General features: G+C 48.6%; 2 protein-coding genes across 2 annotated transcripts; both read right to left on the reverse strand.

Moving 5' to 3' along the window:
* Window positions 1-364: 364 nt before the first annotated feature.
* LOC136535801 (T-complex protein 1 subunit delta-like) lies at window positions 365-5339 on the reverse strand. The gene is made up of 2 exons (XM_066528208.1): window positions 4009-5339; window positions 365-1067 (listed from the first exon to the last, which is right to left on the reverse strand). Exons 1-2 carry the CDS (start codon window positions 5232-5234, stop codon window positions 686-688), a joined length of 1608 nt encoding a protein of 535 aa, XP_066384305.1. The 5' UTR covers window positions 5235-5339; the 3' UTR covers window positions 365-685.
* A 775-nt stretch (window positions 5340-6114) lies between these two features.
* Window positions 6115-11849, reverse strand: LOC136540777 (uncharacterized). Its single transcript, XM_066532799.1, has 3 exons — window positions 10940-11849; window positions 8228-8435; window positions 6115-7170 (listed from the first exon to the last, which is right to left on the reverse strand). Exons 1-3 carry the CDS (start codon window positions 11528-11530, stop codon window positions 6428-6430), a joined length of 1542 nt encoding a protein of 513 aa, XP_066388896.1. The 5' UTR covers window positions 11531-11849; the 3' UTR covers window positions 6115-6427.
* Window positions 11850-12390: the final 541 nt, after the last annotated feature.

Here is a 12390-nt window from a genome sequence, read left to right on the forward strand (position 1 = left end):
TTTTTCTGTTAAGCCTAAGAAAGTGTAATACTCTAGCAGGTACTACAATTTCATATGTAACACCTATCAAAAAAAAATCATATGTAACATCAATACATCAGCTAGCTGAAATGTGAGGGGGGCTAAAGCATCACAGGCAGTATTGACATGCAGCATAACGCAGTCTCCATGATGCCCTGTGTCCTAAGGTACAATTTATCTCAGCCAATGCTATATTCATAAATCATAATTGCTTCTGAATTCCGGACATAAACTTCAATTTGGAGATTTTTCACCCAATCGTTGTACTTTGCTTATAATGAATGAAATCCTTTCCCAATTTCACAAAAAAAAACATATATAAGTTCATAAAGCCAAGAACAGGTTGAAACACAACATGCGCAAAATTTCAAGAAAAAGTATGCCTTACATGTAAGGAAACAAAGGCATACACGGCCAATTAAAAGAAAATGGAGATCGCAGGCGCAACCCTCCCTGGTAGTTTCATGGAAGGATAGTACATTACTGTCCTCTCCGTACTAACATCACACCACGTGTATAAAACATCCAAGTGTACAAACACGCACATGAATAAAGTTCTACATTAAGTAGAAACCTAACTAATAACAATCCAGACAGAACAGAGCAGGCTGACATGACCACCAACTTCATCAATCTTCAAGATCATTCTGACACTCGCAGGCTCTTACCTAACAGTGACAATGTCATCAATCTTCAAGATCATTCTGACACACTCGCAGGCTAGCGTAATGGCACTTGTGCTCACCAGCAAAGGCTGCACGACATTCTCCTCCAGGATGTTTGTGATCTGCCCTTTCCTCACATTGATGCCAGCGTTCTTCTCACCTCTGGCATGGCGATTCCTGAGTTCAGTGACGATGGAGATTGGGTTGAGCCCAGCATTCTCAGCCAGTGTGTAAGGGATGACCTCAAGTGCCTCAGCAAACTCCTTGATGCAGTAACTCTCCATCCCTCGAAGCTCCTTAGCCCAAGCAGCCAGCTGCATTGACATCTCTATTTCTGGAGCACCGCCACCAGCAATCAAAAACCTCTTGTTGACCAAGCACCTGAAGCATCAAAAGAGGTATAAAATAAAAACTCCTTTTTACTTGGTTTAAAATATAGACACCATACTAATGCAATGTTTAAGTCGGGTAACAGGGGGGGGGGGGAGTTAAAAGGAATACAATGTGTATTTAAGCCCAGCTACATTGTTATGAAATTTATAACTACCATTATAGCCACCATATCATGAAAATATCCTTACTAATGAGGAAGGTATGCCACCAATGATCTTAACAATTTTCTCAGCTTCGACATCTTCAACATATACTAAATCCAAGTCAAGAAATGAGCAGACAAACCCAAAGCATTCAAGCAAGGACAACAATCAAAACACTGTACAGACTCCAGAACGACAGTATACAATGATCACACACTTCCAAGCCTACTTTGCCATGAACTAGGTAAAGGAGGTCCATAAATTGTTTGGTAGCATAAAAGGACAATGCAAAAAAAAATGTAATCATTTTGCTAATGCAAATCAAGTCCTGGGAGCCCTCTAACAGCTGGTGTGAATTGAACAATAAACCTAAGTTGGGTTATAAAGCTACATAGGAGTCTCAACATATGTATCGAGCTAGGGCTCAATCAGGCCCAAAAATATACAGTGTTTAACCAAGGATCCAGCTTCGTAGACCATGGACTAGAAAGCACCAACCATTTTGTCATTAGATCAAATTGTGATCATGCTAGACCAATGAAAATCAATAATCAACACAACATGCACAATCTTGTGCTAACAAGCACTGCTGACCCCAGACAGGCATCACACAATTTATTCTCCAGAAACTGCCAGGAGCCCACCATTGATACATGGCTCTCTCACGTAAAATACAAAACATGAATTCCTCCAGAGCACACAATCTCTCTCTACTTAAAAAGAATGTAATTTTCCTCCATCCCGCTTTCTTCTGCCCCTGTTTCTTCCATGCATGCCCTACCATTTTTTTCCCTAACCTCACCCCACCACTAAAAGAAGGAAACAATTACAGCACCACTTCATTAATGCTACAATCACAGCATCACTTTGATGACGCCAGATCTCACCTGTGTCACATGAGTGCTCACTGTCCTGCCACCATCCACCTTGTGGTGCCGTCCAATGTGCACCATACCGTCATTGTGAATGGATGTCACACCAAGCCCTTACTACTCCCCCCCTTCCACCCTACCCACCCATCGGAAGGTACACCTGACCTTTGTTCCATGGTTTCAAACAGTCAGGACTTCAGACGAGCATCGCACAAGGTCTCGCACGGTCGCAACATCAATGCCAAGGACAGCATCCCTGCCATCTTCGTCGCGTCTTCACCAACGCCGATGAACCACCTCAAACAGACCTTCAAAACGTCAAGCAGACTGCCAGGCGTCCACCCCATTCCCTCCACATGCCAGGTCTGTTTTTTCCACACATACCTATGATCTACCATATTGTCTGCACATTAGTCTGTTTGTCCAAAGACCACTTTTGCTTCAATTTAGAATATACTAGTTTTTTTCATACCCACATGGACATGTAACTGGAAACCAAACTTCGATACCTAACTGTTCAGATGAAAATATCCTTTGGTTTGTAAATAAATCCATTGTCCTTATTCTTGGTGATGCAACCACGGTTCTCATTGCTGCCGAATTCAAATTCATTGTTGTAAAGTTGAATGAATTTTTTTTTTGGTTGAGAAGATTGTTGATATCACCACCTAAAAATTATCCCTCCTCCGCACATCAGGTCTGTTCTTTCCATTCACCTATCATCTACCATATTGTCTGTACATTAGTCTGTTTGTGTAGAGACCTCTTTTGCTTCAATCTAGATACTCTTTTTTTCATAACCCACATGGACATGCAGCTATAAACCAATCTTCAATACCTAACTGTTAATATGAAAATACCCTTTGGTTTGTAAAAATAAAGCCATTGTACTAATTCGTGCTGATATAGGCATGGTTCTGATGGCTGCTGCAATTCAAGTTCATTTGAATTAATTGTTTTTAGTTGACAAGATTCTTGATAACATCATCTAAATATTATCATTCACGTATGGATGAATGTTCCCCCATTGCAACACACAGTCACATTTGCTAGTTAATAATCAAAACATGCTAACTATTCATCAAGTTCTCCAAACATTCACTAGTTAACAATTAAAACATGCTGAATGTGCCTCTGGCAGAAAATAGAGGATGAAGGAAAATGGCTCACTATTACTAACAAGTTATTATGCCAGTATATCCAGGTAAAATGGCAAGCCCAAAACAAGAACCAATGATGAGGTTTTCCAAATAATTTTGCTATAAAAAAGCTATTGCATTTAAAACCACCAACTTACTCTGTATAGAGAAGAGAAAGCTACAAGACTACGAAAATCTAACTTAATGAAATGCTTTTTGATAATAAATGTATACATATCCCTAACTAAAGATGATTATAATACAAGTGAAGAGAATGCCTTTATAAATTTCAAATGTTCTAAGGAAATAGCAGTAGCAATGGTGAGGCGAGGCGCCCTACCCCCCTCACAACACCTAGGCATTTATGGTGGACGCCTACGCGACACCATACGTATATTCCACCATTCCGGACCGGCATGAAAGGCTGGGTAAGAATCAAATTGCCACTAACAATTGAGCACAAAGATTATACTAATCAGAAGTTCACGACAGCAACCATCCAAGACCATATACATTTAATACCCATCAGTCATTAATTTGTGCATTGTGTTATGCAAAAGTGTAAACAAAGAGCCAAGCGGACATTAGTCCATATGACAGGCCAGTCCATGAAGCAGAGAGCACCACACACCAGACTCTCAGAACATATACAATATACTACATAGCAGAGTGCCGTGGAACACAAAGCAACACAAACCACCTATATCAGACTAGAATTCAGAAGCAATTATGAATATAGCATTGGATTATTATCTCAACATAAGAAAAATTGTACCTTATGACACAGAGGGCATCATGGAGACTGCGTTCAGCTTCATCAATAACCAACTGGTTCGACCCCCTGACAAGTACAGTCGCGGTCCTACCCATGTCCCTGATACCAGTGATCTTCACAACCTTACCCTCCCCAACAGAGATTTCCTCAACAACATCTGCATACCCAAGCTTATCCGTGCGGAAGTGCTCAATGTTGGCAATGGGAAGGCAGTTTAGGGTCTTGGTGATGAACTCAATCTCATCCCTCTCCACATCCTTCACCACCAAAATCTTTGCCTTAGCAAGATAGTGCAGAGACAAGTCAGTGACGGCGTCGCGCAAGATGCTCTTCTGAATGAGCAAGACATTGCATCCAGCCACCTTGATCTTCTTGACCATCCCGAGGATGTAATTGCGCTCCTCGCGTAGGATGCGGTCCATCTGTGCATAGTCCGATACAATGACGCTCTGCTCAATGTCAGTCTTGGGTGGTGAGATTTGGAACTGTATGACGGCGATCTTGGCATTCTCAACCCGAGTTGGGCCCCCAGCAGCATGGCTAGCCTTCTTGTCAAAGATGAGGCCACGGACGAGCTCAGTATCGTCCACGGTGCCACCAAGCTTCTTGACGATGCGGATGCCGCGGAGGTCGAGAAGGTCAGGGTGAGCGGGATCCACCACGGAGAGGGCGGCGTCGACGGCGAGGGGCGAGAGAAGGGTGGAGTACTGGGAGACGACCTTAGAGTTGAGAGCAGTGGACGCGGACTTGACGAGGGACTCCCGGTCGGATAGCTCAATGGGGATGGCCATGGTGTGGAGGATCTCAACAGCGCGCGTGGCGAGGCGGTGGAGAGCGTCGGCGGCGGCGGTGGGGTGGGCCCCGGCGGAGAGGAGCGACGGGGCGCGGCGGAGGAGGGATCCAGCGAGGACGACGACAGTCGTGGTGCCGTCCCCAGCGGCGGCGTCCTGGGAGCGGGATAGCTCGGCGAGCATGCGCGCGGCGGGCTGGAGGAGCGCCATGCGGGAGAGGATGGTGGCACCGTCGTTGGTGATGATGACCTCCTGTGCCTGGTCGCCCGAGGAGATCATCTTGTCCATGCCACGGGGGCCCAGCGAGGTACGCACGGCGTCGGCGACGGCGCGCGCAGCGGCGATGTTGGCGCCGCGCACGTCGTCGCGGCGCTTGGTGTCAGTGTAGGTCTCCGTCTTGCGGGATGGGGCGGTGGCGGCGGCGGCGGCGGCCATGGATCGAGGGGAAAGGAGATGGTGTTTAGGGCTTGGTCAGATCAGGTTGGGTGTAGGAAGGAAAATGAGTGCTAGGCGGCGGCGCGAGGGTTCGGAAAGGAAGAAGAGGTACTACGCCTACGCTCGCCCAGCAGCAGTGGCCTCTGAGTTAACGATGGGCCGAGGGATTCGCGAATAACGTATGGGCCTCACTGCTGCTGGGCCATGGTGCCAACCCAGCGAGTGGATATGTGGGCTGAGGCTCTAATGGGATAGGTGTTGAGAATGAAACAGAGATAATCAAGTAATTAAGATTGTATTTTCTTTCGCCTCTAATTTGATTTTGAATAGTAGATTCCAGTATCCGACCAGCTATTCTAAATGAATTAGATCTGTTCTCTTTCTGATGACGTTGTTGAACAAATTGTGGATCAGGTACTGCACATCCAGATGAAATGTTACTTTCTATTTATTTCCTTGACCTATTCACTTGCCAGATTCGTTTTCCTGTTCCTGATACCAAGAAATAGGAGTATAGAAGTTATAGATAGATCATGTTTCTCTTTTTCAATTCTCAAGAACAACATATAAGAACACACAAAAGATAAATATGTGAGGTCGAGATTTTGCAGATTTTGGTGGCCGAATGAGATGCAAGGTTCTAAAACAATCTAGCTAACAAGTATCCTGTCTTCTCAAGAAGCAGCCATAGGTGATGTCGCTGCCAGGGACGCCGGGCCATGAGAGAGCAATGGCCAATGGCCATGACGAAGACATCGAAAATCCTCATTCTCGCACTCTCATAGTATAGTTGATGCTCCCTAGACTGTCTGATCGGCCTGTGTCTTTGAGGATTAGAAAACTTAAACTGTAGATATAGAATGAGCTCCACCGGATTCAAGATACTGGTTTAACTCCTACCCACGTTAAATCTGAGGACCAACATCAACAATTGATGGAGGTCAACCCGAACGCTGATAGTCGATCATCAAAACACGTTGGCATATACCAAATTCATCATAGTGGAAAAAGAAAGATCAACCTTGAGCTTGCCACACCTAAAAAAACTCCAAAATTTGAGTACCTAGCTAGTAACTCGGAACCTCGGACATGTACACGCTCTATGGACTGCCTCCACCGAGTACTGGGCCGGGACCTCGCCGGCGAAATCCTTGTGACGTGACGTCAACACTCAGTTAACGAACGAGCACGTCCTAGCTCCGACGCATCGACGACCATATCACCGCGCGGCCACCAAGGCAGAGCACGGCCAGCTCCCTGACGAGCTCGTCCAGCAGCGCGTCGACCACGACGCCCTCCACGTCCGCGCCGACGTCGCGCTCCTCCTCGCTCACGCACATCCACCGCCGGCTCCGCTCCAAGTCGTCCAGCGCCGCCTTCCCCGAGAGCACCACGTCCCCGATGCCCCACCGCGGCCCCGCGCCACGCAGCCACTCCGCGGCCGCGCCCACCAGCGCCTCCGCCGCCGCTTCGCTTCGGTCGTCGTCCAGCGGCCTGCCGCCGGCCGCCGAACGGACGAGACGGTCGGCGCCCTCCGCGAAGAAGTCGAGGACGAGCACGCGGGAGACCTCGTCGTCCAGGCACGCCGCCGCCGCCGCGTCGTGCTCCAGCAGCCGCGCGAGCAAGCGGTACTCGTCGTCGGGCTCTTCTTGCTCCTGGTGGTGATCGGGCAAGGACGAGTGGTCGGCGCTCTGGTGCTCCACCTCGTCGTCGTCGTGCCGTGTCGCCGTCGCCGTCGCCTCCGCGCTGCTGCTGCTATTCGTGCTCGAGCCGCTGGTGGTGGTTGTGAGACGCGTGCTGGCGTCGGCGGAGTCCCCGGACTCCGAGGTGGCTGCCGTGAACCGTACGTCGAGGTCCACAGGGTCGATTCCCTGCACGACGCCGCCTCCGTCGTACCGTCCGATCTTGTGCAGCAACTGCACCTGCTGCTTCGTCCCTGCGTGCAGTACGTCCGATGATGACATCCAAGCTCGCTCATTAAAAAAAATGACATGCATGCAGATAATTAAATTAAAGTATGAATACTGTGCTCCTCAACCGTCACAACGATTATAAAAATATTTATTGAAAAATGATATATATATATTTTTTAAAAAAAAGTATATTTCAAGATAAATCTACTCATATGGTTTTCATATTTCCAAGCTCAATAATTTAAAAGTTATTCATGATTTACATTTCCAAAATATTTGATCTAAGCCTTGTCCAAAATGACATATTTTAGGAAACTAGAGGGGTAGCTGATACGGGGAGGAGTTTGTTTAACACGGACGACGATGCATCACAATTACTAACCTAGTTGACCTAGGTGCGTAGTGAATCGTGATGCGTTGCGATGACAATCGTCGCCATCGTCACGTGCCATTAATCACACGGTCAGCGATTATGGCCATTGAGCACCATATGTTAATGTGTGATCGAGGACAATTATAGTTATAGCATTGATTGACAGTTACTTCCTTTTTGTGCAACAACCAGAGAGAAAGAGACCGGCGCAGCTAGTAGCGTTGTTTTCCTCCGGTTGCCTGATCGAGGAGGCTCCCGTACCTGTTCGGCTGATATTAAAGTCGGCTAATAAGCTGGCCTTAATTGATTTATTATGAGAGAAAAATACTGTAGACTCTAGCTGATAAGCCGGCTGATAAGTTTAAACGAACGGGCTCTGCTCAAGAATCGGCGTAGCATTAATGGTGTTCGGACAGTGCACGATTCTTCTTCTTCGGTGGCATTGGCCATGGCACACTGACCAAGCAGGTGTTACTCGAACACGGTGGCCATCCTGTCCTAGATCAGCGGGGCCGGACTAGAAACAATTTGCAAGCCTAGCCATCCTCTAGAATCCTCTAGCCATCTAGTTGTAACAGTCATCGAATCAAACTGAAAGTGCTGGCTGTTATGTATGCATACAGTTTAGTAAATAAATCTGGTAAAAATGAGGAAGAAGATGGAATTTGGGATCGATGGGTGTGCAGGGATGGCAAGAAGCAGCTTACTCTGGAGGTCCGCCGGCGGCGTGCAGCGCTGGAACTGGAAAGCGGGGGAGGAGCAGGTGCCGGCATCGCTCCCTTCCTCGCCGTCGTCGTCATCGAAGTGGAAATCCAGAACCGACACGGGGCTCAGCTGTTGCTTGTCCTCCACCACCACCATGCTGGCCCCCATCAGCTTCTTGCGCCCCACCGCGGAGTCGCCGTCCGCTACCGCCTGCACCAGCCATCATCCACCATTAACAACCGTTAACACAATACCGCATATGGATCTCTGCGCGCATGCAGTAAGTACACGTCTACTGCTACAAATACAGCAAGTCAAGAACACAAGAGACTGTTGGTTGCAGAAGAAGGTGCGGATCCAGAGCATGCAGAGGACACGTCCAAGATGGTAAGTATGGCTCGTGCAGTGCAGAAAGTGCAGCACACATGACACCACACATGATAGAGCAGTGGCCAATTGCTTGTCTTTTTGGATGCAGTTTTTCTCAAAAAGACAAGAACAGATGAAACAAAAAGCCTCAAGTGGAGAAAAAAAAACATTGCAAGCCTCACGGGGAGGAAATAAATCGTTGCAGCCTGCAGGATAAAAGAATGGGGCCCGGCGTTTCCAGAAGAGCAGATCAGGAATCGGGATTCAGGATCAGGGTGGTAGTTGGTGAGTGGCGGCATACTGAGGCCTTGTTTATTTCTAAAAAAAAATTTCAAAAAGTGCTACAGTAGCTATTACATCGAATCTTGCGATATGTACATGGAGCATTAAATGTAGACAAAAAAAAATTAATTGCATAGTTTGGTTGAAAATTACGAGACGAATATTTTGAGTCTAATTAGTCTATGATTGAATACTAATTGTCAAATAAAAACGAAAGTACTACGGTAACCAAAATCCTAAACTTCACCCAGCCCTGACATGCACGGTGCTTGTGCAGTCCGTTTCTCTCTCTCTCTCTAGATAATCAGATCCAATCATGCATGTGATATGGTTGTGCCAGTAGATATGCCTTGTTTTATTCAGGCATTAATTACAATGATTAAATTGGAGAGGAGATACAGATACTGCCCGTAGCTTGAACAAATTGCTGCAGTGCATGTATCATTAAAACCCTAAGGAGTAAAGAGGAGTAATTAAGAGCAAGTATAATGGCCCCATTTGACAGGCAGAATTTTGGCTAAAACTGACTGAAAACGTTGTTCTGGTTGAATTGTTGCGAGAGAAAAACACTGTTCCGGCTGAAAAAAGAAGCCGAACAAACCGAATATGGGGTAAACCGAACGGGCCAATAAGAGGCTGCAAGCAGGCTAAATGCTGAGATGGAGGAGAGAGGGAATGAGAGAGAGGAGAAGCGGGTTGTAAGCTTATAACCGACTTAGACACAAGAATCAAGAAACTCTGTGAGACATAAAAAGTGAGCCATGTATTAATAGTGAAGACTATAACTACTGTATGAGTGGGCTGATATAGTAGGTCCTATTTGATGATAGCTAGCAACTAAAATTTTAGCAGGTTCAAATCAAAACAAGCCATCAACTAATAGATGTGCTACCCACTAGCCAAAATTAGCAAGGTTTCATTAGTGTACTAAACCTTAGTCATCTAACTAAAGTTTAGTTCTAAGTCACCCAAATACGTGGACTAATTTGTAGCCAAACTAGTTGTTAGCCCTTTTTTTTCTATAATCGATATGCTAAAATTTAGCCGTCTAAAGTTTAATCTGCTAAATTTTATAAGTGCTAACTCTAGCATGCTTATATTAGTTAGATCTAAACTACCGGATTGGAGTACTCCTATATCAATATGAGTTTACTCCGGTGATGAGAAGATAAAAAAAAGGGGTATTTAACCGTGGATGCCCTACATGTCAGGGAGGTAATGAGGTGTCCGGTTTCACGCACGCCGACGCTGCGATGCAGTTGACGCGCGGCCTGTCAACACATACTCCCACAGTATGGCTTGCCTGTCTGGCTGTTCAGTGAACACTGATCACCTGAGCTGACGACGAGGCACGCGCGTGCTCCCCAGGCCACAGACCCCAGGGTACAATCTGCAATCGCATCATTTTCTATCACATCGATGTGGGGAATATTTGGGGCGTCACCGACGAACAGAAACCCATCCTTTCCTTTTCCTTGCCCTCGGTGATTTTTGTAATTCATTCAAAAAGTTTTACTAGTAATTTTATATACACTGACACACTGCGGCATGCGCGCCACTTGTAAAAACTCCTACGCCGGTTGTATTTACTCTATACTCAGATGAATATGCTGGCAATTTCTATACGCTGGCAAATTTGCAACACATGAAGAAATTTGAAAGAGGTGTGTGTAAGTCACCATTGCAAGGAATCCCAAAAAAAAAACTCATGATTGCAAGTCTCATAACACACCTACGTATATGGTTAGAATTTTTCTTGTAAAATTTTGGAACGGTTGAAGCGCAGACCCGTACTACCCAACCGAGAATTACCACTACCGGGAAAATGGAGGATGATGGGCACGATTGACCTGGGAAGCAAATACTACTGTGCTACCATGGGTAAATAGAAATTGGCCCACAGTGCGGTGTGCATGGCCGCATGGGCAGGATCACCAGCGGACGCTCTGGAATTTATGCTAGCCCAACCAACAAGACGCAGGATGATTGAAGCAGCATTAACGCGCCAGGACGCAGCACACACACTGGGCGGAACAGAGGCAGAGGCAGAGGCAGGCACTCACCTTCTTCCCGTCAGCAGCGGCGGCGTCCGTGCGGTCGTGGTCCGCCGAGCTTGAGGAGGAGGAGGTGGAGGCGGTGGCCTTGTCGCGCTCGGACGCCGGCGTCGTCTCCTCGGTCGTCGTCGTCACAACGTCCTCCTCGGACTCGTCGGAGTCGAAGGAGGACCAGCTGCTGACGAGCGGCGAAGGGAACCCGCACGAGTCCCGGTCGTCGAAGTTGGCCGCCTCGTCGTCGTCGCCCTCGTCGCGGCGCCTCCAGAAGCCTTCCTTGATCCGGCGCGAGAAGCTCCTGGAGAGGCTGGAGATCCTGGCGAGCGCGCCGGGGACAGAGCTGGGGACGGAGGAGAAGAGCGAGAGCGAGAGCGAGGACGGCGACCGCGAGGGGCTCCGCCGGAGGAGCTGCTGGGCCGCCGCGGCCTCGGCCCGCGGGGCCGGGGCCGCCTGCTGCTTCTGCAGCACGGCGTCGGCGTCGGGAACGAGGGGCAGGCGGCGCGGGTAGGAGCGGAAGCCGTCGCTGCTGGAGTCGCAGCCTAGCTCCAGGAAGTCCCGCAGCGTCACCGGCCGCCACGGCGCCTGCACACCTCTCGCCGCCATCGGTACGGGCACGGTCGCCCAGGCGTCGTGGATGGCGCGTCTGCGAGCGACGACTGGACGCTGGTGCTATATATGCTGCCGCCTATGGATGCCAAGGGGCCCAGGGTACAATCTGGGGGCTGTGTGCTGGCGCGCGCCGCAGGGCAGTGAGGCTGGGTGTTCGTGGCGTGGGCGCGCGTTTAAACGAGGAAGGAGATGTGGATAGGATGGATCGATCAACGCGGAGCGGAGGACGGAGGGAGAGGAGTGGGAGTGAGCAAGCGACGCGAGCGCGACCGGTAAGCACGCAGAGGGGGAGCCGGTGGCGGTGCTTGGCTGCCTGCCCGGGGCCTGGGGACCGGGGGGCTCGGGCAGCTATGATATTTAGACGGTCGGAGTGGATGCGAGGTCGTTTTTCGTCTGCCAAGTGCCAACGCATCGGGGCGTGACCACTCCAGACACTCATGTACTACATGTACACTGTGGAATGTAGTAGTTCAATCAGTAGTAGGCACCGGCCACCGGTCGAGGAGCAGCAATCAGTTCAGGGTGAACCAGAACCAACTGCACCAGGGTGGAGCAAACGGGACGCCCGGCACCGCACTGGCACTGGCACGGATACGACCAGGCACGGCACTACACGGCGCGGCATGTTAGCTGTGCCGTGCCAGAGAGTGCCACCGTATCGACTTAACGGCCCAGGCACGGCACTATCATGACTTAGGCGTGCCGTGCCGTGCCACCGGATATGGCAGCCCGTAGTGCCCGTGCCGACGTTGGCACTATAAGTGTCTAACACCTCGAAATGACCAGAATGTTAAGATCATAGGATGTTATCAAAGATTCAACCTTATAAGTTCGCATAAACTTATCACAGGATG

Source organism: Miscanthus floridulus, chromosome 2 (genome assembly GCF_019320115.1).
Source record: "Miscanthus floridulus cultivar M001 chromosome 2, ASM1932011v1, whole genome shotgun sequence".
In the NCBI taxonomy this organism is placed as follows: Eukaryota; Viridiplantae; Streptophyta; class Magnoliopsida; order Poales; family Poaceae; genus Miscanthus; species Miscanthus floridulus.

Coding starts and splice junctions, on each gene's coding strand:
- LOC136535801 (XM_066528208.1), bottom strand. CDS start 5,234: ATGGCCGCCGCCGCCGCCGCCACCGCCCCATCCCGCAAGACGGAGACC. Junction 1,068..4,008: donor GATGCCCTCTGTGTCATAAG/GTACAATTTTTC, acceptor TTGATGCTTCAG/GTGCTTGGTCAACAAGAGGT.
- LOC136540777 (XM_066532799.1), bottom strand. CDS start 11,530: ATGGCGGCGAGAGGTGTGCAGGCGCCGTGGCGGCCGGTGACGCTGCGG. Junction 8,436..10,939: donor CCGCTGCTGACGGGAAGAAG/GTGAGTGCCTGC, acceptor TGGCTGGTGCAG/GCGGTAGCGGACGGCGACTC. Junction 7,171..8,227: donor GCCGCCGGCGGACCTCCAGA/GTAAGCTGCTTC, acceptor TACTGCACGCAG/GGACGAAGCAGCAGGTGCAG.